Source organism: Brassica napus, chromosome A4 (genome assembly GCF_020379485.1).
Source record: "Brassica napus cultivar Da-Ae chromosome A4, Da-Ae, whole genome shotgun sequence".
NCBI lineage: Eukaryota > Viridiplantae > Streptophyta > Magnoliopsida > Brassicales > Brassicaceae > Brassica > Brassica napus.
In genome coordinates, this window is record NC_063437.1 from 14,110,859 (window position 1) to 14,138,483 (window position 27,625).

At 32.2% G+C, this 27,625-nt stretch overlaps 4 protein-coding genes and 2 long non-coding RNA genes across 9 annotated transcripts; 4 read left to right on the plus strand and 2 right to left on the minus strand.

The window, feature by feature from the left end:
- Positions 1-1,011: 1,011 nt before the first annotated feature.
- On the plus strand, positions 1,012-1,664 carry LOC111215066. Its single transcript, XR_007339047.1, has 2 exons — positions 1,012-1,253; positions 1,398-1,664. It is a non-coding gene; the product is annotated as an uncharacterized LOC111215066 (long non-coding RNA).
- A 4,015-nt stretch (positions 1,665-5,679) lies between these two features.
- On the minus strand, positions 5,680-8,709 carry LOC106446700 (two-component response regulator ARR12-like). 2 transcript variants are annotated; one of them, XM_013888478.3, is made up of 6 exons: positions 8,329-8,709; positions 7,790-7,942; positions 7,318-7,677; positions 7,061-7,137; positions 6,014-6,961; positions 5,680-5,926 (listed from the first exon to the last, which is right to left on the minus strand). In XM_013888478.3, exons 1-6 carry the CDS (start codon positions 8,456-8,458, stop codon positions 5,858-5,860), a joined length of 1,737 nt encoding a protein of 578 aa, XP_013743932.2. In that variant the 5' UTR covers positions 8,459-8,709; the 3' UTR covers positions 5,680-5,857. The 2 variants fall into 2 exon arrangements, with proteins under 2 accessions (XP_013743932.2, XP_013743930.2); XM_013888476.3 differs by having other exon boundaries at positions 5,680-5,932; positions 8,329-8,706.
- Positions 8,710-12,926: 4,217 nt separating this feature from the next.
- On the plus strand, positions 12,927-14,502 carry LOC106446699 (deSI-like protein At4g17486). Its single transcript, XM_013888475.3, has 3 exons — positions 12,927-13,347; positions 13,524-13,811; positions 13,889-14,502. Exons 1-3 carry the CDS (start codon positions 13,206-13,208, stop codon positions 14,206-14,208), a joined length of 750 nt encoding a protein of 249 aa, XP_013743929.1. The 5' UTR covers positions 12,927-13,205; the 3' UTR covers positions 14,209-14,502.
- Positions 14,503-15,878: 1,376 nt separating this feature from the next.
- On the plus strand, positions 15,879-16,530 carry LOC106449944 (60S ribosomal protein L39-1). Its single transcript, XM_013891603.3, has 3 exons — positions 15,879-16,049; positions 16,127-16,230; positions 16,321-16,530. Exons 1-3 carry the CDS (start codon positions 16,047-16,049, stop codon positions 16,367-16,369), a joined length of 156 nt encoding a protein of 51 aa, XP_013747057.1. The 5' UTR covers positions 15,879-16,046; the 3' UTR covers positions 16,370-16,530.
- Positions 16,531-17,935: 1,405 nt separating this feature from the next.
- Positions 17,936-21,080, minus strand: LOC106446698 (probable receptor-like protein kinase At1g80640). Of its 2 annotated transcripts, none has more exons than XM_013888472.3 (10): positions 20,795-21,080; positions 20,229-20,390; positions 19,826-20,088; positions 19,618-19,750; positions 19,393-19,456; positions 19,179-19,275; positions 18,987-19,089; positions 18,689-18,807; positions 18,506-18,595; positions 17,936-18,327 (listed from the first exon to the last, which is right to left on the minus strand). In XM_013888472.3, the coding sequence occupies exons 1-10, from the start codon at positions 20,934-20,936 to the stop codon at positions 18,199-18,201; spliced, it is 1,302 nt and encodes a 433-aa protein (XP_013743926.1). In that variant the 5' UTR covers positions 20,937-21,080; the 3' UTR covers positions 17,936-18,198. The 2 variants fall into 2 exon arrangements, with proteins under 2 accessions (XP_013743926.1, XP_048633698.1); XM_048777741.1 differs by lacking the exon at positions 20,795-21,080 and adding an exon at positions 20,524-20,688.
- A 1,770-nt stretch (positions 21,081-22,850) lies between these two features.
- LOC106446697 lies at positions 22,851-24,753 on the plus strand. Of its 2 annotated transcripts, XR_007339049.1 has the most exons (5): positions 22,851-23,109; positions 23,211-23,308; positions 23,382-23,622; positions 23,742-23,973; positions 24,246-24,753. It is a non-coding gene; the product is annotated as an uncharacterized LOC106446697 (long non-coding RNA). The 2 variants fall into 2 exon arrangements; XR_007339048.1 differs by having other exon boundaries at positions 22,871-23,308.
- The last annotated feature ends 2,872 nt before the right edge of the window (positions 24,754-27,625 follow it).

Here is a 27,625-nt window from a genome sequence, read left to right on the forward strand (position 1 = left end):
TTTATTATTTATTTTTAGATATTCTATTGAAAACTTTATCACTAGAATTATTAAATTTATAAAAAAATAGCAACAATTTTTATAATAAAATTTTAATTAACATAAATTTATAATAATATTATTTACTAATTAATAAATTAATTAATGCATTATTTAATAATAAAAAATCCAACATTTTAGTTTGATATTGTTAAATGTTTTCTCAACAAATTTTTTTATAACTAAAAATAAAATTCAAATTTATAGTTAAAATTTATTTATTGTTAATATTTTTATTGATTATAAAGATTTTATAGAAACATTATATGTGTAATTAATTAATATAAATAATCAAATATGTCATATTAAGAGATAAAAAAAATTTGTAACAATTAAGAGATTAATTAAATGATCGTATTAACCGTAGATAAAAATGTAACTCTATTTTAATAGAATGTATAAACTCTAATATAATATATGGATTATAACAAAAAAGATTTACAAAAAAAACTAGCAATAGTTTTTTATATAATAAAATTTTAATTAACATAAATTTATAATAATAATAATAATATATTATTAGTTACAAAATTAATTAATATATTATCTTGTTGCAAATATATTTAAAATTTTAGTAGGATTTTAGCAGATTTTCTCCGCAAATTTTGTTATAACTAAAATAAAGTTAAAATTTATTTATTTATTTTTAGTATTTTATTGATTATTGAAATTTTCTATAAATATTAAATATTAAATATTTTATTAATTAGTGTAAATACTTAAATATGTCATATTAAGTAATTAATAGATAAAATAATAATTATTCTATTTAATATAATGTAGATTCTGAAACGTTTCTTTAACTTTATTATGAGCTCTGTTGACCAACTTCACAGTTAAAATTTATGTTAATGGAAAACTCATTACATGATACAAATTACTTGCATAGTATGAAATAACTTTAAGATATATATATATATATATAAAAAAATATATAACACCATAATAATTTATTTGTAACTACCGCAAAGACATAAGGTAAATAAATAATTAAATTTGTGTATTATGTTGAAGCTTTTCTGTTGAAAAGACAACATATGCTCATCTTATACTAGACGTTGTTAATTCTAATTTTCCATTTGGATCTTTACCTTTTAATTGGTTTTATATAATTGAAGGATTTACAGAAGAAGAAATGGCAACAAACAAGTTTTCATCTCATTTGTTATTTTCATTGATGGTATCTACGCTTATCCTTTTACCAATGGCTTCAGGTAATTTTCTTTTTTCAAATTTAAATTTTCTTAAATAAATAAACTGTGTACTAGAGTAGCTATTGTTGGAGAAAAAACTGTGTAGTAGTATTTTTCTACATAAGAAATTAATTGATCCTTTCAATTTTTTGCTTTTCCAATTAGGAAAAATCCGTGTATGTCCGGAAAGAAGACCACCTTGTAAGGCCAGCAAAGCATGTATACAAAACTGTAAAAAATTTGGGTACAGAACAGGAGGCTGTGAAGAAATATATGCCGATGTATATTGTTGTTGTGTAGACAAATTGAAATCTCAGGATAATCCTCATTCACCTAGTGCAGTCTCAACTAATTAACCTCTCATTTATACACATTTATATGACTAAAAATATTTTTATATGAATAAAAATATATTTATATGTGATTGATCTACATTATTATTACATATGCCATGGCTACATTGTAAAACTAGTTCTATCAAGTCTCCAACACACATATATGACCAAAGATCCCAAGTTCTAGTTTCTGGATTAAAGAATATTTTAACTTAAAAAAAGACTAACATCCACCCATGTTATGAAAATAAAATATGACGTCAAAAATCAGTTCCCATGATTATCGGCCCAGGCCTACCATAATCTAAATCATTATGATTGTATTCTTTGGGCCTTAAAGGATTAGCTAACCCAATCAACTAGAAACACAATTTGTATTCACGATATTTTATGATTCCCACATCCTACCTCAGTCAATCAGTAGGCGAAATGGGTATACAGTGGCTACAAATGCTTTCTAAGCTTTTCTGACTTTGGCTTCTGATTTCGATTCCAGAGCAAAAGTCGAGCCTCCACTAAACTTCACAGGTTTATTTTTCTCTCTAGGTTTGGTTCCGTTCTAGCTTTCAACATTCTAGGTTTTGTCTCGTTCATCTGTGTGGCTATGTTACTAAACCCTTCTTGTTTTTTATTTGGTCATGGCCGTTGGATTGTAAAAGCTATATGGACAGAATCAGTGGACTATCCGATGAGTTACTGGTCAGGATACTAACGTTCGTTCCGACAAAAGTTGCTGTATCCACCAGCATTTTGTCTAAACGATGGGAGTTTCTTTGGACGTGGGTGCCTAAACTCGAGTTCGTGGATAACAAGTATGTATCAGACCTTGCTAGGATGTTCCTCGCACGGTTTCTCTCCCTAAATTGAAAACTCTGCATCTCGGACGCGTGACTTACCTACACAACGACTGTTTTCGGCTGCTTATATCCTACTGCCCAGTTCTTGACGATCTGGTTATCGAACGAAATGGTCAGGACAACATGAAAACCGTAGCTGTGATTAGTCCGTCTTTGCAGAGGCTAACCTTACCGATAGGTCACGGGTTGTCTCCTTTCGTTGATGAGTATGTGATAGTGACTCCTTCTCTGAAGTATTTCAAAGTTGAGGAATATATGTTGAACTACTCTTATTTGGTTAGACATATGCCTGAGGTTGAAGAGGCAGACATCAATGTCCAGTATTATTTGTTTAATATCTTCGATTCCTTCACATCTGTCAAACGCCTCTCCTTGTGCGTATCATTCAACATCATTTCAGATGAGGTAACAAAAAATATATTTTGTTTTTTTCAGAAATATATACGTTTCAAGAAGTATGAACCAATTAACTGGAACAGCAGCGAGATCTCCGTTCCTAGCTGTTTGTTGGAGAGCCTTGAAACGTTCGAGTTTGCAGAGTACAGGGGAAGTCGAGAAGAGAGAGACTTCGTGAGTTTTATCATCAGACACGCTTGTCACTTGAAGTCCTCGACGATCACGCCTTGTACCGGGATAGAATCTGATTCCGTTTCAGAAAGTTCTGATGAGTGCTAAGGAGGAGTCTCATATTCGATTCTGGATTTTTTTAGGTTCTTGTTTTGTTTTTAATGTCTAAGAAACAGTTTGGTGTTTAAATGATTCTTAAACTTTGGTACCTTTAACTTCTTTGTCATGTGTTGATATCTGATACCATCTGGTTATTTGGTGATATCTTATTATTCAAACCACATTTGAGAACAGAGTTTCTGTATCTTATATTATTCCATGGTGATTGGAGTTTCTGTATGTGTGTTTTACTCTTATTGTGGACATTACTTAGATGATGCAAGAAAAATGTAGCACCACTTTTGTATCTGTTGCTTCTAGGCTATAGCTTTCTGTACCAATTTTGAAATTCAGTATAACCTTTTTATTAAGAGTCATTAATTTTGAAGTGTTTCGGTGCATTCCTGTTGTTAAAGTCTGATTATTTTTTGCTTCGTTTTCTGTGTTGCCAGTCACTTTTTACAGAACTAGAGGAAGATAATCTAAGCGAAACTTGTAGAAGATCTCTTCGATTCCGAGTTGCTCATATTTGTTTAACTCTCAGTATCTTTGGTGTTTTGGCCTGACAGGTGAAACTTGTAGATCATTAACTTATTCTGTTATAGACTTATTATTCCTTTTGTATGACTCTCGGGTCCCAACTCCTAAGCTCTACTTTCTCTTCATACAATATTTGGGAACATTTAGGCTAGCTTTGTGATATTTTTATTATGTTGCTATTCTTAGAAAGTTATTTTGTTCTACCAAAGCAAACACTTCACCATCGAACAAACACATTCCATTAATGAACTATCAAAAATACACTTTTAAACTATCTCTAGCTCGTGGCAGTGGAAGGATACAAGGCAACTAAAGCCTATAAACACTGTCACTGTATCAATTCCTTCCATTAAAACTTTTGTAATCTATTTATCATTAAAAAAATAGAACAACTTCAAAATATAACTAAGTTTTACTCTAATCTTGCTACTCTACTTTTTATTTTAAAATAGAGAAATGAATACAAAACTTAGAAAACAGAGTATGGCTTGGATATGTTCTTAAGTCATGTTTATATTTTTTGTTATTTTTAATACTTTCTGGTTTTGCTAACTACAAAATTTTACATTTTCTTGATAGTTATAAATTTTCTTTTTTTTAACTGTGTTTTGGTATATTAATTAACTAAATGACTTATTTTGGTTTAAACAAGAATTTTAGTTATTATTTTGCTTTATAATTTATTTTCTTGATAACTACCAAACTTTCATATTTTTATAATTTGATCAATTTAACCATTGGAAAAACTGTTTCTTCATAATATTGTTTAGTAGAGTTTTGTTTTAAACCAATATTATAAAACAGCCTTTTTAATCATAAGTTGATTAAATTATAAGAAAAATATAAACAGGTTGGAGATCTCAATCTTCAAAACAGAAATATATGAACAATGTACATACGAAATGCCAACTTGGTTTGACTTTAAAATATTAGCTCGAGTGGAGTGCTGAGTACAATGGAATCTCTGCTACTTTTTATTCGTCATCATCACTTTGTTTGGGACAATAATTTACTCTCTTTTTCTGTATTCTCTGCTTTCTAGATATTTTCATAATTCGTTGTAGGCTTAGGCACTCAGATGGTTACTGGTAGGAACTAATCGAGATCAGGTGAATTAGTAAAGATTTGAATCTATTGAGTTCCGCAAGTGTTTCAGTTTGGTTTCGGTTTTGAAAACTGTTTTTTTTTTCAATCTTGTCATTGTTCTAATTTCCCCACAGGATTAGAAATATTAATATAATTTTCTTTTTTTTTTAAACATAAAACTAATTGTTTCCGTCTAATTTTTAATGATTGATTATTTTAATCCTAATTTTGTGCAGCAAATGCTTGTTAGAGGATAAATATATGCATACAATATTTGAATACTGAATATGCCAATTGCAAATACTTGAGAAATAACAAACTAATTTTCTTGTTATGATTTTTAATGTCAAAATTCATGTCATTGATTAAACTGAATTTACATAATCATAATACAAAGGATAAGTTATGTACTTATGTTCAACTTGAGAAGTTTTCTTCCTTAACTTGGATTTTTAGGGAATATATTAGTGTTCTTGAATTCAAAACTTATATGGATAATAATGACAAAAAAAATTTTTTGTTATTCCTGAAGTATTTATAATCTTTATATTTAATATTCAAATATTGTATACGCATATTTATTTCTCAATTAACCGTTGACCGCACAAAATCAATAGTCAACTGCTACAAAAAAAATAGACAGAAACTGTTAGTTTTTATTCATTGACGTTTTGACTATTTCGTTCATAATTTTATATAGTCAACAATTAATTAAAGAATAAATCTGCACAAACAATTCGTAGATATAAAGATACTGATTGCCAATAGTGTTTAGAAATTAAAGATGGTGATTGCACTAGTTGATGAATCAAAAGCTCATCGTCCTGCTCTCTGCGGCTTGTGTCTTCGTAGACTAGTGATGTTATGTCATACAGTTACTTTTAGAGACTCGTGAATTTCGGTCATCTTTATATAAACTTGCAAGACAAAAAAAAGTAACTACTAAAAAAAAGTACAAAAAAATATTTATGAATTCGTTCTTATTATTTATTGGGAGTCCTAAATTGCTATAAGGAGTGGAAAGTAAAAAAAAAAAAAAAAGATAGTTTACAGTTTCATTACAAAGAAAATATGAGAAAGAAAGAGACCAAAGCAAATCACAAAAGATGGTTCTGAGTTGTCTAAATGTTCTCTCTCATAGTCATATGCATGTTCTAAGTGAGCTAAAGCCTCCATATCCCAAATCACCTTCCGACAAGTCTCCTTGGCTCTGTTCCTAGTCACATTCACATTAAATGCAAACGTGTCAGAGATCATTATAATAATCTTTTATATCAGATGCTGAATCATCTCACACCTGTTTCATAGTGGAGTTGACTATATCATCTAAAGAACCTGCTTCTCCTCCCATGAATCCACTCTGTAACTTCTGCTGCCCCACGGTGAACCCTTCCTTGGGGTTATTACTACTCAGCATAGCATCCGTGGTTGGACCGTAGTTGCCTGATTTTCTCATCTGCAATGAATCATAATAGACTCCAGGCTGCACATTTGCACTTGAATCCATGTCCGTGGCTCTGTAGAAAGCTCGGGGATTTGTATGATCCAACGCTGGATTCAATGGAATTGTAGAGTCACAGAATGGGATGGAATAGCTTGATGAGGAGGCATCGAACTGATGACTGATGAGGCTATTACTGTTCTGACCAGGAGGAGGAAGAGTGGATGATGATGATGATACAGCGTTTGACCAATGTTCCAAACGTTTATTGATCTGGTGACCAGGGAAGGCTGAAGGAGGTGCTTGTGGGTGACCTTCTAGAACCAAGTGATTGTTATTAGGAAGGGAGCTATGTTGTTGTGCAGGGAAGGTAGGAAATGCCATTGAGTTCCCGGCGATGATGCTCTTGTTGTTGTTTGTCTGAAGCTGGTCGAACTCTAAAGGCATTGGTAAACCTTGAAGTATGTTTCCTCCGTCAATGTGGTTAAGAGGAAGTGATGAGACATGGTGAAACTTTCCAAGATCGGTTGGGTTTTGCAAGAACATTCCTGAAGAAGGAGAAGAAGAAAGGTTACGGACACCACTCATTCCAGAAGGAGTGTTGAGTCGGCCAAGAATCCCATTTGGAGGGAAGGGTCTCATCCCCGCAGCGGCGGCTCCACCATGGAACTGACCGGTTCCAACGGGAATTGGTCGGTGGTGAAAACCGTCAAGTCCATTGCTCATTTGCAAGAAATGTAAGTCAGAGTTGGCCATAATAGCTTGTTGATTCCCACTGATCCTCTTCAAGTACAGGCGAAACTTCTGCAGCCACAAAGAAAAAAATAAAAATCTTAAAAGATGTATAAAAAAAAAAAGAAAGCTTCATTTGTGTAACAGAAAACATGAAAAATTGTTTAAAACCTGAAGATGACTAGCCACATTCTCTCTAGTCAGCTTCTCAACATTCATCAGATCAAGAATCTTTTTAGGCATTGCCTCTGCAATCAGAAACAAACAAAATTAAAATTAAATCCCTCTGAATCCCAAAACAACATTATGTAATATTAGTTTCGTCCCAGCAGGCTCATTCGATCTAGCCTGCTGACCACTAGACTTTATCGTAGCTACTTTTCAAGTTGAGCTAACAACAATTCATGTAACATTTAAACAAAACTTACTCTCAAACCCCAATTGGTTAACAGCTGCTACAAATTTCTTGTGAAGCTCAACCGTCCAAACAACACGAGGCTTCTTTTGAGATGACGGATCATCGTTATCATCTCTTTCCTCGTCTTCATCTTCATTGTACTGATCTTTACGTTTTCTATTTGCTCTCCCGTTGTTCTGATCGGAGTTTGCAACACCTTCATTACCCGATCCATCTTTCTTGTCACCGTTATTACTCCCACGGTTCTTTCTCACCACATGTTGCCATATGTTTTTCAGCTCCTCGATACGAACCGGTTTCAGTAGATAGTCACAAGCCCCGTGAGTAACTCCTTTCATCACATACTTTGGATCGCTATGCGCGGACAACACTGCAGAGTTTAGTTAAAAAAACAAGAAAACCATCATAAAACTAAACCAAGAATCAAGAAAAATATGAAACATTATTTGATTAAAAATAAGGAAAAAAATTAGTTGACTTACTAATGACAGGTAGGTCCATTTCAAGACCAACAAGCTCAAGCAGTTTGAAACCATCCATGTCAGGCATGTCAACATCGCTAATAACCAGATCAAACTTGTTCTTGTTCTCTCTCAATAACTCTAGAGCCTTTTGGGCCTGGTTCGTCGTTGTAACTGCAGCCATATAAAGTTTATGTTTTTATTAATTTAAATTGAATTCAACAATAAGCTCTTGTGACACATGTAATCATTACAGTTGTGTGGATCCAAAGCAAATAAAATGTGATTTTTTGATGGTATATGAAAAAATTGTCAATCTTCAAAATCGATCTATGATGTTGGAAAGATCCAATCAGAAACTAGGATTTCTACATGAAGTTAGGTAGGTAGGTATTTGAATCCTTTTGTCTTAAAAGATTCCATTAGTGATTAAAAAAAACTCTCAGATCAAGAAAATAAATAGAACTGAATCTAAAAGCCCATTTGGAGAAACTCATCAACAGATCCAAAAACACGAAATGGTCGATGCAAGAAAGGAGAGAAGAGATAGAGAAAGGAACCATGATATTGGCAACGATGAAGCAAGGATTCGAGGATACGAAGACAAGTCTGGTCATCGTCAACAGCAAGAACTCTCATTCCGACAGGAAACTGGTCCAAGGCTACACAATCTTGTTGTTCAACAGTCATCTTCTTGGATAGACCAAGAAATCAAAAGTTGAGATTTCTTTTTTTCTTCTTTTGCTTGTTCTTGCAAGTGTCTCGAAAAAAAGCTAAGAGAGAGAAAGTGTGCAGGGAACGTCGACAGAAAATGAGATTTATTGGATTAAATATGAATGGGTTTCGAGAGAGAGTGATTTAGAGAGTATATAATATTAAGATTTAGAGAGAGATAAAAGATTGCAGAGTTAAAACAAAAGTTTCTTCTCTGGCGAGGGAAAAAGGAATCTCAGTTATCTATCTATATATGGATACTCTAAGCTGTGATGTAATGATCGTCAAGACTCGCAATCTACTTTATTCTGCAAATTTTTAATTTAATTTTTTTACTATTTTAGGTTTTTACTTTCATTTTTTTAATCTTTAAGTTTCTCTTATTGTTTTTGCGTTGATTTTATTTTTATATAATCGTCAAAATTGAACTTTTAAATTCGTAATTAATCTTTAAAAATAAAAAAAAAATAATAATATTTCAATATCAATTGAGATTTGAACCGGAACAAAAACTTAATAAAATTTAACATTCATACAAAATTTAACCATAGCTGTTATTTGAAATTAGCAAATTGCTGTTAAAAACATGGTTAAAATAGCTATTTAAAAAAAAACATGCCAAAACAGCTGTTATTTGAAAGAATCAATTAAATTATAAATCTCTAGAGATGGGAAAGTCTTTTAAGTAGAAGATTTGGTTTACTATATAATGTTTATCTCATCATTATATTTGAAGATACATTTTGATTCTGGTTCAAGCTAGGATTGTCTAACTGTTACATTTGACAAACAAACTTTAATTGTTTCCATAACTTCAATCATTATTATAGACTTTTAGCATTTTGTTTTGAATGTAAATAAAATGTACTAAAACGTGTCGTATGTCGTCTAGAGTAGAACTACCTCCCATACTTTTCACTTACAAACAAAGTCATTTCGGGTTTGTAGATAGTTTTTTCCAGTACTGTCTTCTTCTCTTGATCTTCTCTCTCTTTCTCTCGGCTCACATCTCTTCTTGTCGCTACACTTTCTTGTGTCGAACATCTCTTTCTTCTTCTTCTTCTTTTCTTTTCTTGATAAAAGATTTTCTATTGAAAAACAAAATTTACAGAACATATTATAAATACTGCTAAATCGTTTCTTCCTTATTTAAGCCAATGAACATGTTTCTTAATTTCCTTCTTCTATAATCACTTCACCTTTATTGGCTTGTCGTTATTGTTGCTGTATTTTCTTTTTCCTTATAAACCCCCAGAAAAGAAACCAATATAACATCAAATGTGAATGGGGGCAGCATACATAACTCAAAACCTTACCGGCTATAATGCTAAGTTTTGGAAGTTTTTTTTTAACTTAAGATTTGGAAGTTAATTTGACATATATTATGTATTATCATTAAATAAATTTATTATGTTTAAATTAGATGATATTCTAAATAGATTTACTTCAAGTATTATTTACATATATATTTCAAAAGAACATATTGTGAATTGTTTTGGATAAGTTGACCAAAAAAAGTTTTGGTTAAAAATGGCAGGCTTTAGAGAGGGCATGCTCGACTTTGGGAAGTGCGTTACAACTTACAAGTGTGAGCGTGCATCAAAAACTCTCTTTCGTGCAGTTTTAGCCTGAAATCTATATGTCTAGTTTAAGAAAAGGATCTGAAAAGCAAGGTAACTTTATTTTATTTTAGTTTTTCCCTTGTCTTGTTTTTTTTTTACGGAATTACCTTCAAAATTTGAAATTTCCAGGTTTCCTCGCTTTTAGGAGAGTAAAATTTTATATTGCCTAAAGAAACATACTAAAAACATCGTCATTAATAATATCTCACATAAAATGTTAATATTAAAAAAGATAAAATAAATAACTAAAAAGAATCGTCTTCAAAAACAAAATTCCACAAATTCAATTATTTTTTTAAAAATACTTGTCTTTTTAGGTTATGTCTTGTTTGTAAATAATTAAATTACTTGAATATTAATATTTGCGTATGAAAAAATTCAGTCTATAATAGTTCTCTAAATATCTAACTCCAGTTCAACTTTTGAACTATTTAATATTTATAAAACTGTTGACAGAATCAAATTTTGATTAAAAAATTGTGCATATACAGATTGAAAGGAAATTTTTAAAAATGACATATAACTTACATCAATTTTCCACATCATATTTTGTCATTTCCCCATAAAATGATCTACGATTTCAATTATTTATGAAAATGATATTTTCAGTAATTAAGAAAATATCACAAACATCTTTACCACCTTCATTTATTTACGAAAATACCAACATCATCAATTTCATAAACCACCATAAACAATCAAAACCAAAGTTCTAAATACTTAAATAGCATTTCCATCTCTTCTTCCTTCGTTCTTTCCATACAAAACTTTGTTATTTTTTATTTCCTCTTCACTCCATCCAACAAACTAACAAATTTTTGCTATCTTAATAAAAAAATCATTGATTTTCAAGTTTTGGTCTTTCTTAACCAATGCAGAGTCTCTATAACATTGCTGAAATCCAAAGGTCTCGGCTGTGGACAAACGAGACTAAAATGAGATTTCAGCGGATTTAGATAATTATTCACTTGATTTTTCCTTTTTCAAATTTGTTGCGACAACATGATGAAATCTATTCCACCAGGTAGACTTAAAATGAACTTCTAATCAATACATATATTAGTTTGGCAATTGACCAACTTGTTAGTTTTAATGATTTCGAATAAAACAGTTCATTATCCTTTAAGATCGGTAGATTTCAATCGAAGTATATGTAAAAAAGATCAGTATTATGTTTGACGAGAAATTTGACTAGAACCTTGAATTTTGATAGAAGACTTTAAGTTTGGCTTTTAGAAAAATGCTTCATGTAAAATATACGAGCATCATTAGAATTAATGTCAATTTTGAAGTAACCAAAACTTAGGCTTTTTGAGTAGATTTTCTACTTGCAAAATATAACTTAGTTTTGTTCAATGCTCTAAGCATCTGTCCGGGCGGCGCCTAGGTGGACCCTTTGACGGTAAATCGGTTATAACCAAAATGATTTTTAAAAATTTGATTAAAGTTGCTTACATCGGTTTAAATCCGTTTAAAACATTTCAAATCGTTCTACATCGATCTAAATATGTTAAAACAAAAGTAGACTAGAGTAGAGTAGGACTTTTCCTGATACTACAGAAGTAGAGTATTAAACCAGAAGAATAGTTCAAATATAGTGTTTTAGTGATCAATATAGTAGGTGTACAACGAATTGGTTCGTAAACCCTAGTTCTAGCTGCATGTTTTTATAGTTGAACGTGAATAGTCAATCTCTATCTTCTAGGTTTTAAGAGTTTTCAACTTTTCTTTATAGATCGTTGTCGTCAAAATATATGTTAAGATCTTCTTATATTCTAAAGTTTGGAAAGATATTTTTATACTAGAAATTTTCTATTTTATGTAGAGCCAGAAGAGAGGTTCAAAAAAAAAATCTAGACCCAGAAGAAAAATGACCTAGGCCATAAGACGTTTAAAATTTTGAATATTTACATAAAAATACTAACATGTTACAGAAAATAAACACACTTTTCACAATAATCAAGAGCATGACTGGTTCAAACGCATCAGTTGCGGTTGCGGAAATTTACGGATTCAGGTGGTTACGGTTTCTAGCGGTTTTAAGAGATTCGTTCGACTGGCTCTGCGGTTAGAATTTTGTGCGTTTGCGGGATACTTATGACTGGTTAACTACCAAATGCAACAACGATTAAATAATAAATTAACAATATTTATGTTTTATATAATTATAAAAATATCAAAAATATAATATTATAATAAATATAAAAATTATATTTAGAAAGTTATAGTTTTAAATTTTTAAAAAGTATAGAAAATATTTTTATTTTAAAATTTTATAATATTAATTAAAATACAATAAATATATTTTGATATTTTTATAATTCCAATTTAAATTTTTTATTGAATATTTTTATTTTTGTATTTATATTGTTTAAAAAAAAGAAAAAAATAATTATTCTCGCAACCGCAAACGCTTGTTGGAACCAACTTTTGAATTTATGAAGTTTAGAGCGGTTTGAAACGGTTTGAGCGGTTTGAACGATTTGAAACGGTTTGGAACGGTTTGAGCGATTGTTGCAAAACGCCAACAACCGTAAAAGCTGCATTTGCGGATGGTAGCAGGGAAACCAGTCATACTTAAGTGATAATAGTAAAACTGTCAACAATATCTTAAAAATAAATAAAAATTGTCAATGATGTATTTTAGCAAACAATTTTTAGTAGATTTTCTATAAAAGCATACACAATCTTTGGTAATTTTAGATTTATTACCCGAAAATAAATGCAAATGGTCACAGAACATAAATAAATAAATAATATGTTGTGAAAAAAAAAAAAATCTTACCGTATATAAAACCAATTAACAGAAACGGATGGGTAAAGTAAAGTAAAGGGTGGAAGAACATCTATCCGTCGACACAAGACAAGGGAAGCGCAATAGAGACAGAACATAACACGCTTTTGCTTTCGCAATAGAAACACCCACTTTCCTCGAAACTTCAGAAACAGTTCAGAATATGAAACGACGAAGCGCCCTTTAAAAAGTTCCCATCTTTGAATCCCGGATCTACCCTTCTCTGGTTTCCACTTCGTTTACCCTCTCCTCCGAAAATCTCTGGTCCCCCCCCCCGATCGGTGATGTATTGAAAAGCGGGAGAGAGATGTTGTGCTGGAAGGGCTCTTCGGTTAGGAGGAAGGAGAAAACCGGTTTGCTTCCGGTTTACCTGAATGTCTACGATCTAACTCCTATGAATGCTTATGGTTACTGGCTCGGACTCGGTGTTTTTCATTCCGGTGTTGAAGGTCAGTTTCTCTTTATTTGAATCTAGTTGTAGTGATGGTGACCGATGATAAAGTTTGGTTCTTTGAAACTAGATTTGCTGAGGTTTTAAAAAGAAATTGACTTGAATTGACCAGAGTGATTTGGTGTGTTGGTTCAATTGAGAGAAACTAGTTAGTATAAATGTTTTTTTTTGTAGTTCATGGAGTTGAATATGCATTTGGAGCACATGAGGCTCCAAGCACAGGCATCTTTGAAGTGGAGCCAAAGAAGTGTCCTGGTTTCACTTTTAGGAAATCGATTCTTGTTGGTAAAACAGACATGGCTGCGAAAGAGGTCCGAGTCTTTATGGAGAAGCTAGCTGAAGAGTATCGAGGGAACAAGTACAATCTCATCTCAAGGAACTGCAACCATTTTTGTAATGAAGTTTGTGTTAAACTTACTCAGAAACCAATCCCTAGATGGGTTAACCGACTCGCTCGCTTAGGTAAACCACAACCAAGTTTGATATTATTTGGTTGTGAGAAAGATCATAATGTATTAAAGATTGTTTGAATTGTGTAGGGGTTCTTTGTAACTGTGTGTTACCACCGCGCTTCAACGAGACAAAAGTGAGGCGGGTAGTTAAAGGAGAGCTTTCAGAGGAAGAGAGGAAGAAAAGGAGAAACCGATCTCGATCAGGTCCTTTACTCTCTACTTCTTCATCTTCTTCGACACCTGATAGTCATGGTTCGCATATTCGAGCAAAATCAACTGGTAATAATCCTACTTCTTCAACTTCTTCGTCCACTTCGGGTTCTAAGAAAAGTAAAAAACAATGTGCGCCACCTACTGCACCTAGAGCTCCAGACCAGAAGTCGCCGAGCGTGAGCGTCAAGACTTGATTCTTAGCATCATTATTTCAACATTTAATTATTGTCTATGAAAAAAGGACAAAAGAACAGAGGAAAATGCCAAGCAAAGTATCAATCATACATGGGCATGCTTCGTGCTTTGTTCTCGATTACTTATAGAGGAGAGAGATGTTATGAGAATGTACAAAAAGAAAAAATGAATTATGTATTTGTATTTTTTTTATCTCTCATTTTCAATACTAAAGCTCCTAAGCACATTGTCTTTTGTGTAATGTTTTTGTATCCCAGTGGATGAATGAAATGATAATGGAATGTTTAAGGTAATGTATCTTCTGCTACGAGGGATCTAGGCATCTAGCCATAGCTTGTTTTGCCTCTAATGCAAATTATACTATGGTTATGGAAAATTAGGAACATGTTTCACTGGCCTCTCTCTCATATTTGAATGAATTGAGAGAAGACATACTCCAAATCTTTTCTAGTCAACTTTGGAACCACAAAAACTTCACAGAGTCTCACTTTGAAAAATTAGAATTTGAGGATTTTGTCGTTTAAATTTTTCTTTAAATACGGTGTTTTAGTTTTACGGTAGCTGTCCATATTTTCTACACAATGGATGTAAAATACACTAAAAAGAATTAAAATGAAGAACTATTTGTTGAAGACACACTTGATAAGCTTTTTTTTTATGGTTCATCATGTTAGAAACAAAGAAACTGAGGTTGAGGCCAAAGATGATGAAGAAAATTTTGTTACATTTTTGTTCATCTCATCTTAACCAACGTAATTAACATTTGGGAACTATATATAGTAATTACCTATCGGTTTATAATACATAACCGGTATCCCTCAATATCATGTGATTTGAGGCTTACTGCTTGATACTAATAACTAGGCCCGAGCATATTAAGATCCGAACCGGTACCGATCCAAAAAATCGGATTTTGGGTCGGATCCGGATATGGTGAAATACCCGATTGAGTATGCTTTCAACTATCTGAAAGTATCTAATTCTGATGTCAACAAGGCATTAAACATAAATTTACATGTATTCTCTTTATCAGTGTTTGAAGTTTCTCTGATTGTGCTATTGTTACAAAAAGTAGATGAATTGCAGTCAGCAACATGGAAGAGGAGATAGACATTAGAGACCAGATGTTGTTGATCTCCATTTTATGCATTTTCTTATGGGTTTTATTTCAAACTTTCTTTGCTTGTTCGAATGATAGATTTTTGTGTTTGTTTGTTGAATTTGTTGTTTGTTTGGAGTTTGTTTAAGATTTATTTTAACTGGTTTTATAGTTCTCTTATTTGTGTTTTATTCTAAATGATTGGGTAATTTGGGTTAGAAACAAGTATTTTCGGTTATGATCGGGTAAAATCAAGACAATCCAAACCAACACTAATTTTTTTCAGTTCATTCAGATATACCCGATAATATCCGGATCCAATAAGTACCATACCAAATCCGAACCGATATTTATAATTACCCGAATGGTACTAATTTTGGAACGACTCACTAACTACAGGGAGCACCTCTCGCCTATCTAAATTTCAGGCTATGGAATTTCAGAACAGTAAATTTTATATCCAAAATATCTGAAATTCGAAATACCCAATCCTAGTCCGATCCGGTAGATGATAACCCAAGAAAATACTAAAAAGATACCGACTATATGTAGAAAGGCCTGATTAAGGAAAGGTCTGAACAATGGGCCTTTTTCCAGCCCAACTGAAAACCTCTGCAACCCTAAAATCCTGTCGCCATATAAAAACCACCGTCGTCGCTTACTACAGTTTTCTTTCTCAGATTTAGGGTTTCTCTCAGTTTCGGCTCGGTCCCAGAACCAAGATCGCAGGGCTTCAAGATGGTACATCCTCTCTCTCCTCTCTTTCGATTGTGGTTATTATGAAATGTGACTTTGAAATGATTTTTGATATGATGCAGCCGTCGCACAAGTCATTCATGATCAAGAAGAAGCTTGCCAAGAAAATGAGGCAGAACAGGCCAATCCCTCACTGGATTCGTCTTCGCACTGACAACACCATCAGGTTTTCATCTACTTTTGTTTCTTGTTCTGTGGTTGATCCATTAGGGTGTAGTCAAGTGAATCTTATGTGTGGTTTGTGTTTGGTTGTCAGGTACAACGCAAAGCGTAGACACTGGCGCAGAACCAAGCTTGGATTCTAAGCTGTCTTACTTTTGCCTATTTGTGAAAGCTCTGTTCTTTCCAAGACATTGTTTTCCTTTGTTCGGTTCTTTAGCGTTTTGTTCTTTCAGTTTTGATTTGTGGCAGTTACGTTGTTCACAGTTGTGTAAGACGATCTTTAATCTATTATGTTTCCAGATTATCCATCCAAGAGTAATTGTGTTATTTCCTCGAGTTCTCTCGACATTCCTAAAGCAATTTATATTTTAGTCTCATGTTGGGTTGATGAATTTGATAGAAAGTGTTTAACAACACAATGGAAATGGATATTTGGCTTTGATTGTTCTTATTAAAACATAAAAGTTGTTTGAAATAAATTTTTCTTCTGGTAGATAGTGTATGCAAACATGATTAAGCAACATAAGACTTTGCACTTCAGTTGATAAAATGGATTTAATTTTGTAAACTGTAAACTAACTCTCTGCAAACAAGATTTAGAGGTTGATTGTTTGCAGATTCTAAACTAGTTTTTGGTTTTTGTTTTTCAAAAACTACTTTATTAACCAATCAAGATTTTGAGAAAATAGATTCCCTAAAATTTAGGGAAACTAGTTTTTGGAAAAACTACCCATTTGTACACAAAAACCAAAATCTATCATTTTTCAGTTTTGTAAAGATGTTGTACGATGACTTTTTTTATTTTTATTTTTGCTTTATTACAGTTTTATTTAATAGATAGTGATATAACTGAAACTAATTAATAGCAAAAAATAAATGAATAATAGTCCAAGTTATTAATCAACACTTTAGACATGTACTTTGAAAATTCAGTTATTACTATTTATGTTGTAATATTTAAGTTGCATAAATTCTATTAAGTTTGACCATATTTTTTTAAACACAACTTAAATTTAGTAGTTTGTTTTAAAGATTAACTAATTGTATATTTTTTCAAGATATAAAATTAAATGTATTTTAAAATTTAGCTATTAGTTTTTGTTTTATAATATATTTTTGAAATAAAAGTTTAATATAAGTTTGTTTATTTTTAGTGATAATAATAACATTTGTATGTTCATGGTTTTCAAAATAAATATTTTTAATAATCTATTTTACTTTGAAAAACAAAAACTAAAATCTAATGTTACCATTCAAGTTTTTAGAAAATCTAAAATCTACAGCAAAATAAAAAACCAAAAACTAAAAGCTAAAATCTAAAAACTAAAAACCAAAATCTAAAAACCAAAAACTAAAATCCAAAAACCATGTAAACAATCATCACCTTAGCATCATAGCTTTTGCACGTTAACTGACAAATGGATTTGTTTGAGGATTCCCGAGTGTAGTAATGTCTTTTGTTCAACTTATGTATACAGTTAAGAAGCGTTTTGTATGCAACTATAAGAAGCGTTTATACAAGGGTGGGTTGGTTGATCTTTTCCGTATTTGTCAAAAGATAAAAGAAATCATTTGAAGTTGAGAAACATACCAATTTAACATCATTCAAAAATCTAACCACTCATACGTGTATACAGAGAGAGGATCCTTTCGTTGTTGGAGTTCCATGGACGCTTTCTTCTTCCATTATGTACATATGCAATCCTAAGTATTACTCTTACGAGAGTTAATATATTACACTTTCAAACACAAACTCTCATCAATCTCTACATTTCGAATATACAAAAATACACACTAGTCATAAAACGTGATGTGGGAATTTATAAAACAATTTATATACTCAACAACCCTAATAGACTTCTATTCTCACATTCTTACACCACCAAACTTTTTAGATGTTCGGATGATAATACTATACAAAGATAAAACGAGGCAAACTATTAATATGTATTTGGAAGTTGCCCATCATCAATCATCGGGTTAACCGGAGAGTCCCTCCTAGCTCTACCGGAACCAATGGAACAAGTGAATGAAGAACATCGGTTATCAGCGGCCGGTAACTCGGTTCTGGCTGTACGCACAGCACAGCCATGGCTGCTACCTGAGAAAGGAATTAACAGTTTCGGTTCAGCAATTGTACAAGTATCTGAAATCTCACCGGTTTACATCGGTTAGATTCAAAACCATCAATTCAAACCTAATGGATTGTCACATCCAACATTCAAGTTTAGTCAAAAACTACAAAATGGACTTAAACTGGTTCGATCTTGAAAACTAACTTGGTATAAGTGCTTAAGATCCATTGTATCTTTTATAACCGGATCCACGATGTTTGGGAGTTTAGATCTATCGGTAAGTTGTGGCATTGCCTGCAACATCATCATTGACACACATCTATAAATTATTAACTGATTCAAAACCAACACATATTGTGGACCTTCTTAAACCGGATTAATACATACCCAAGTCACTAGAGATTGACACTGAGATGGACTCAATTTCTCAACCGGCCGCCTCCCCAACAAAAGTTCAAGAAGAACCACCCCAAATGCATAGACATCACTCTTATCCGTCAACTTTCCTGCATAACACACACACAAAAACAGTATCATCAACAAAACCAACGATACTAGTCTAGTGACCCTGATTTAACCAGTTTCTGTAGTCAGGATATATATGTAATGCATAACAAAATGATTGGATTGTTCAATACAATCCCAAGATGTGAGAACAGACTCAGAGCAAAAGTGAGAATATTACCGTCTAGAAGATATTCCGGGGCAACATAACCAAGTGTCCCAGAGAGTTTAATGTTGTTACTCCCATGCACTCCAACCGATACAGCCAGACCAAAATCTGAAATCTGCATTGTTGCAAAGAGATGTAACGCAATAAACTAGTACAACTTCCAGGAACCAGTTCTAATCAGCAACATTTCAAAGCAGAATTTACCTTGGCATTGAAGGAAGAATCAAGAAGAATATTAGACGATTTCAGGTCCCTGTGGATAACTGGAGGACGACAATGTTCATGGAGATACTCTAGTCCTCTGCAGACAGCCAGAGCAAAAAACCGGTTTACATGTTTATAGAGGTTTAAAAAAAACAAGATTAACCAATGAGAAAACCGGTAAACGAGCTGAAAAGTGTCGGCTATTTAATTATACCTAGCTGTATCTAGAGCAATCTTCATACGCATATGCCATGTTAGAGCGGATCCACACGAAGGTCCTAAGACATTAATTATAAAGATAAAATCAATAAATTAAAATTATTTAATCATTCATGTGGCCACATGACCTATTTAATTCATATCCTTTCTATTTATATAATATTATCTCTTTGGGTTAAACAAAATCATTATTAAAGTTTCAGAACATGTTTTTTTTTACCATGTAACTGATCATCTAAGGATCCTTTCTCCATCAACTCATAAACGACGAAACTCGAGTTGATTTCACTTGCAGAGCCCAACAATGATATGATATTCGAGTGCTGGATCTTGCTCAACAGCTCAACTTCATTCTGTTTAGATCTCCATGAAATCAAAAATAAAGATCCAAGAATCATATAAACTTAGAGAGTTATTCTGTCTGTTACCTGAAATTCTCGTTTTGCTTCTTGGGTAACGTTTTCGATCTTTTTAACCGCTGCTTTAGTGTTGCTGTCCAAAGAAGCCTTGTAAACGCATCCGAAACCGCCCTGTCCGATTACATTACTGTCTTTGAAACCGCCTGTCGCTTTCTCTAGCGTCTTGGAATCGAAACGCTGCACATAACCCTGATTGCTAGATGTTCTGTGAGTTTTAATTGAGCTTAGCCGCCTCATAAACATTGAAAATGATGAAGTCCCACTCTCGGCATCTTCATTTGGAAACATTTTATAAAGATCATTACAAAAAAGAAAATAATCATAAACAAAACTTGAAAAAGATGAGAAACAATCAAGAAACATAAAAAAATGACCAAATTCAATGAATCAACTTATAAGATGATGAAATTACCCGGAATCTTGATGGGTTTGGGAGCTTTCTTGCGACAGTACATCCAGAAGCCAAAGCAAATCAAGATTATGATACCAAGAGAAGAGGAACTGATTATAAGACCAATCAGAAGTTTCTTATGTGCATCTAATCTGTGTTCTTCACCACTTCCCATTTGAATTCCTGACACAAGAAAGCAAAATAAAAACACAAAGAAAATTTCTCTAGTTCGTCAATTCATTGAGTAGATTTTATCTGTGGAATATGTTAAGTTTAATCAAACTCACATAAGAAGGGAAATATTAATTTTTCTTACAAATTTTTATTTAAAAAGACAAGGAGTGAGTAGCTAATAAATACTGTAGCATTTAATTATCGAATACAAAAACAATTTTCGTTTTGATTTTCGAAATTCGAGGAGGGGAGATAAAATCCAGATACCCAGAAATTAAATAAAATTAAAGACAATGAAGTCAACCAAATGGTATTAACAAGAACACAAACTCCCAAATAATCTTCATTCAAGCTACAATCAATATTAATAATTGAAATATAATCAAAAAAATGAAACAAGAAAAAAAAAATACCTGGAGAAAAACTAGTCATTGAGGTGTAAACAGGAGCTATAGAAGGATTTGAAGCAGCAAAAGATGATGAAGAAGGAGTGAGGAATTGAGTAGCAAAGATCTTGACAAGAAACAGAAACTGAAGATGAACAAGTTTCTTCATTTTTGTTTTGTTTTTTTGCTAAGAAAAGAAGAGTTGTGAGTGTATTCACTCTCAAGACGTTTTGGGGTTTTGAGATTCTTTCAGAAAGCGAAGAGTGAACGAACTATCGCTTTCTCTCTAAGCTGTCTCTTTCTCACTCGCTGTCTTCTTGAAACCTCTTTTTATGATTGCATAAAGGAGGGAAAGAGAAAGGGATTTCCTTTTTAAAAGAAGTTGGAGTTCTCGTTTATTGAACCGTTATTATTATTATACTAAAGGTGATGAAGTAACGAGGAAAGATTCGGGACAAATTCACACTTTCTTTACTACTGAATTTTTAAACGGGGAAACTATTTAGAAAATGTGTTAACAAACGAGTTTGTGTAAAGAGAGAGAGCACTCGTATGATTAACAATGTTGCGTCCTATAATTCCTATCATCAGATAAAAAAACAAGCAAACAACCAAAACAAATCAGAAATAGATACCATGTCAAACTGTGATCTGGTAAAAGAAAAAAAAACTGATGCCTAGCAACATCCGATGATGAATGAGAAGCCAAACTTGCAACTTCCTTCTTTGATCCACAGTGTGAAAAAACAACACACAAAACAAAGAAAAAGTCAGATGGTTGTGGTTAATGGCAATGTCTTGTTCATCATTTGTTTTATCATCTGGCTCAAGCAGTGTAACCTGCAGATATAAGCAAGCCTGTCAAGTAAATCCCATAGATCTATCACTTTATCAAGTTTAAAACCATAGTGATTTTCAGAGTCTGAGAATGGCATTTGAACAGAAATATTTTACATTTAGGATAGTTTTGCTTACATTGCAATCGAAAGCGTATTTTCGAGAAAGGGTTATGACTGTATTATGTTCTTGTTCTGACTCAAAGGTTAGTATGAATGTTAGACTTTTTCTTGGTTGCCAGAACAATGCCTCGGCAGGAGCCTTAATATTGCCTCTAACTCCACAGAGCTGAATAATTAGTATACCAAAAAATATATACACTTGTAGGAAATTTTTATAGAATGTCAAAAGGAGTTATCTCTTGTGAAACAGAATGAATAAATATATCAGGTTACAATCTCTAAATACCTGCCTGGATGTCGAGTATATTTCTCTCGCCTTTGTGATCCATCCCCGGGACAACTTTATCCTCGTTGGTCTTTCCAACGGTAAAGACATGAATTTGAGATGCATAGTCTTGTCCATTTATCTGTGATATAACCACCGGAAGAAGAGTTTGGAGTGTTCAGCTTATTGGAAAATGATCAGAATTTTGCACTTGGATATTTGATTGATTCAACCAGTGTCAATGTAATGAATGTGTTTCGAATCTTCGTTATGAAAACGTGTTTCGAATCTCTCTTATTTTTTCAAGGGGAAAGATAAACATGTCTTTAGTTTTGCTTTTATATGGTTTTAGTGTTTATTTTAGGAGTATAATATGTAATGCGTTTCTTAATATTATTATTACCTGGTTATTGTGTAAGTGGTATCGATGTAATCTTCTTTTTTAAGTATTTCTTCTATCCTTGTACTTTTCTATCTAATTTCGAAATAACTCTTTAAAACCCCAATTTGTTCAAGATTTTCTCTTGTTCAATTGATTCTTAGGGAGATGTTTGTGGGTAATTTAGAAAACAGAGGTTGCTTGTGAGGATTGATTGAGTATTTGTAGAGAACACCGGATGCTTGTGAGAATTATGAGGAGATTTTGATTGCAATATACAATCACCACAAGTTGCATATAGCTAAGGGTTTCTTTAGATGTCATTTTGGACAGGCCCAGTTCAATGTTATACTTATATGAATAACGTTATTAGTTTTTTTTTTAAAACGAGTTATACTTTATTTTAAAAGAGCCTTAAATCTATATATATATAAAGATGTTGGTGACCCTCCTGTGATGCCACGTGGAAAGTCTTTCAATATAGGGGCGACGCGTGTCCACTAAGACTACGCGCTGCGTTTCATTAACTTTCTTCCGTGATTTATGTGGGCTTCGCTGTGTGTTGTTTGGGCCCAATAATGTCCTCGAGGACCCATGTCGCTATCGTGAAAAGCAAGACCCTTCATCCGCACCGTTCTGGAGTTTAGGGTTCATCACAATCTTCGATCTCCGCCATTAGAGAGGCTGAGATGCAGACAGAGGTCAGCGTGACAATTCCGTTCATTGGGGTTCCAATCGTGTACATCTCTTCTATACTCACTGTTTCATTTAATCGATGGTGTCATGGGCTTTGTTCGGTTAATCTTCTTTTCTAATTGACCAAAACGTTTCGAGTTATAGATTCATTGCCTTTATGGCCTTCTTAACTCCATCCACCAAGATCTGACATTGAATGCAAGTTTCTCTTCTGTAAGGCGGTGTACCCGCAACTATAAAAGGTTAGCCTTCCTCCCTTGAAAACCATCCTCTCAATCCATGAAAACAACAATCGTTTATTGATTCATCGTATAGTTTCTATGTAGTTAGATGAGTTCCAACGAGCGGTTGCATATAGCTACGACAATGGTTTGAAAGATAGACTTGAGACAGGCATCATGAGTTTGGTTTCGCTATTGTTCTACCTCCCCTGAAAAGTTCCTAGCTTCTCTGGCTTCTTGAACTATATGTCTGGTTCTAAAAACTCTGTTAGAAAGTGGAAAGTCTTAGATCACGTAGACTCTGATGATGTGTTGTTCGCTTTTGCTCCAAAAAGGTCAGTCTCAATCCCTGAACATCATACTCCCCCTCTTACTAATCTTACAAGAGAAACCTCTTCTCAGTATTATGGTTAACTCATGTTCATTATAGTTTCGTTTTTTTTTCTGTTTTCAGGCAACACTCATGCTCAGGCCTGCTCATGCTAACCACCGTCAACGTCCACCGTCTCACCACTTATGTGACTCGGCGCAATCAGAATTTTATACTGCCCGAGTCTCCTCTATTGATTCGTTTCAACGATTCAACCACTTTGGATGAGATAACCGACTTACCTTACTAAGTTGAGTGCACTCCGCCATATCAGTTAGGTGAAAGGCTTACTCTTCCACCATATATTGTTCATCATGTAAGCATAATCATTCTCATTCTGTGATTTTAGCTCTCTTTGCATTGATCAACAACAACATTTAGTAATCCACAAATCTAAAGTTGTCCTCTTTATGTAACATAGGAGAGTTGTTTAGATTTGTAGATTTTTAGAATCGTAGAATTCTTTTTGTGTCACTTGAAATAATCTTGGGTTGACTTTTGTATGGTAGCAGAGTTGTACGTCATGAAGTATCACTTTTCATGAATGTTCATTATGCCAATGTAACCCAAGTAAAATGGTCTGTGCAGGTGTGTTTCTTGCAGCAATATTCATATGGTCCTAGGCCCCAGCCTTCGAGCAAGATCGTAGAGCTAGCTGAGCGTATAGCGGCATTGTCTCCAGAAGAGCGGAAACAAATTGGTCATGCACTCAGTAAACACCTGCGGCTTCAGGAACAACAAATGATTTCGTTCTAAGGCATGAGGGAGAGAGCAAAACAAGAGGCTGGAACCAAAAAAGCATAGGAAAAGGAAAAGCCTGTGTTCTTAAAATACCAGTTTATCTGGTTACAAGGCACTTTGGTGATCAATGATTCTCTCACAAAAAGTTAGTTTAAAATGCTCTGAAACACTGGTGGGATTCTACAGAATCAGCATCGTACGTTTGTTTGTGAGAAATGCAGGGTTTTACAAAGCTTATGGAGGGTGGCTTTGAGATAAGGTTGGTTGATGATGATTGGTGATTGTACATTTGTACTCATATGAACAACGTAGTATAGCTTTCCACTAGCCATTTCAAATTATTTGCTTATTTCCTTTTCACCTGTAAATATCTTTTAAAATATTATGTTGTAACTTTGGAAACCCACTTTGAGTATGATCGATTGCTCATCTACATATTTACGGCGGGTGAATAAATACTAAAAAAAAAAACCTTTGTATAAAATACATGTTTAATTTCATCAAATAATTGAAAGCTAAAATGTTATTCTTAAATAAAAGTTATGGTGTAGAGCGGAAAACGATTTTATTTACTTACAAATTATATTGTAAATTTTGATTAACATTTCAAATAATAGGTTAGTTTGAGTTAAAAGTAACATTAATATTCATCATTATTTTTTGTTAGAAATTAGGAGCCCAGTCAAAATTCAAAAATGTAACGCTTATAATTTTTGTCGACGTTATTCTTTTGTTAGAAATAATAATATACACTCGAAAGTATGTACAACATAAACTATTACAAGGTTTTTATTTTATTTGAAATAGTTTAAAGTATTAATCCAAAATTAAGATAATTAATATTATATTTTTGAAGGAGTTTCAAATATAAACATTTGTACGCTTATATTTAGTAAACAAATATTGTTGTGTTCTTCGTCTTACGAATACGTCATAAAACAGTTCTTATGATATTGTTGATATTCATTCCCATCATTCCGATATGAAAAATTAATATAAATCACCAGAACCGAGTACGATGATTTTAATTGCATTTATATGTATCGAAAATACAATACAATATTTTTTATTTTATTTTAATATGTAAAATAGCCCGTAAAAACCAAAAAAATAGATGAACCAATAGGTTTATATTATATTAGTGAACATACATATAAAAGTATAATATTATATAGTGAATGAAAAATTGAATTTAGTAATTTGATATACATATACTGAGCATTTAACATATGAATAATGTTTTAACAAAAAATAAAAAACATTGGAACCATTATTTTCTTTACCCATTTACATCGATTTATTTTTTAAGGTCCATGATTTTTTGATAAATAGTGCTCCTAACTTTTTTTTTTCATACAATAGCGCACATGACATATTATTATATATTACTCCTAATTAGCTATTTGAATAAATGAACACTTTGATATTTGAAAATTTTGAACGATTTCTTTTGTACGGTAAAAGGTTTTATTTCAAAGTATTAATACACCAATGCAAAAATATATTTTGCAAGATAATTACATGCATTGCAACATAAGATCTTTATTACATACAATCATGGATTCTATAAAACATCCATACAATATTATCATTTAGTTTAAATATATTGTTAATTCATACCGCAAGTTTCCATAGTATTAATAACTTCTATATTAATAGTAAAACCTATCTAATAAATTTTAAACTTATTTAATAACGACAGACTGTTTTCAATTGAGTGGCAGTCAAGTTGAAGTATGACTTTCATTAGGAGAAAACTATCATATTTTACTTAAAATATACATAGACCAAGCTATTCATACACTAACAAAATGTTGTTTTGGCTTAGATAATATAAGCTTTTCCTTAACATATTTTTTCTCGCATGATCATTGCATAATTATATGCACATGAAGGACATCATTAATCCTATTATATTAGATTGTCCTTCATAGAATAATGAAAGTTATTGTCATTTTAATTCAGTCCAAGAATATTTATTAAAAATAATAACATAATCTCTTAATTCTATTTTTTTTTTGTTTACAATATTGTTTCAATCTACAATTTTTTTTTTTAAATGCTTCATAAAATTAATGTAAATTCATATAAATAGTTTTTTTCCAACTCCCCGCCCGCAGGGCGGGCCGACCCTAGTTTCTAACTAAAGTTTTGTAAAAACAAATGGTTCAATGGTACACAAGGATTATCACAGCTGCTCTTAGACCATTTCTAATGGTACACAATAAATTTCTCTATATTTCACACTAAAATAAAGTAATTCTATTATAGAGTTGGATTTGCTCCAATTGTTCGATATTGGAATATAGAGTAATGTTATTTTTTAACTATAAGGGTATCTTTGATTACACTCTATTTTTCACTCGAAAATACAGTTTAGAGTAAAAATGCTCCAATGATACCCTATTTTTCACTCTATAATAGAGTCAAAAATAGTTTTACTTCAAATAGAGTAACTTATTTTTTTTTGTTCATCACTCTATTTTTTATTCTAAAATAGAATACTATTGAAGCAAACTCAAACTATATTATAGAGTTACTCTATTTAAAGTGAAAAATAGAATACACCAGTGAAGATGGTCTTAATATAGAGTAAGACCATCTTCAATGAAACACAAAATTCTCCTCTATATTTCACACTAAAATAGAGTAACTATATTATAGAGTTGGATTTGCTCCAATGATTCACTATATAATAGAGTTAATTTATTTTAGAATGAAATATATAAAAAATTATTGGTTGTACTATTAGAGATACCTTTTAGGACATCTCCAACTCCACTCCATTTTCGATTCTGAAATAGAATTTATAGTAAAAATAGGTTTACTCTATATACAAAAAATTGTTTATTTACATCATTCTATTTTTCACTATAAAATAGAGTATTATTGGATTATATGACAACTTTATTATAGAGTTATTTTAGAGCAAAAACAGGGTAACCATTTAGAAAAAGTTTTATTGCTGTAGTTTAATGGGCAAAGAGTGTCTTTGAACCTAAACAAATATGACGTACTTTGGTTTTCTATTTTTTTTTTTTGTAAAACCCTAAAACAAAATCCAATTAGAAGCGATTTGAATTTTGTTCAGGTTTAAATCCAAAAAACCAAAAACCCGAAATCCGGGTTAAATCCAAAAACTAAAAAAATATTTGGGCAATTCAGGTTTTTGAAATTATTTTGTATAAATTATACTTTTAGATGTATATAATTATTTTAAAACTAAA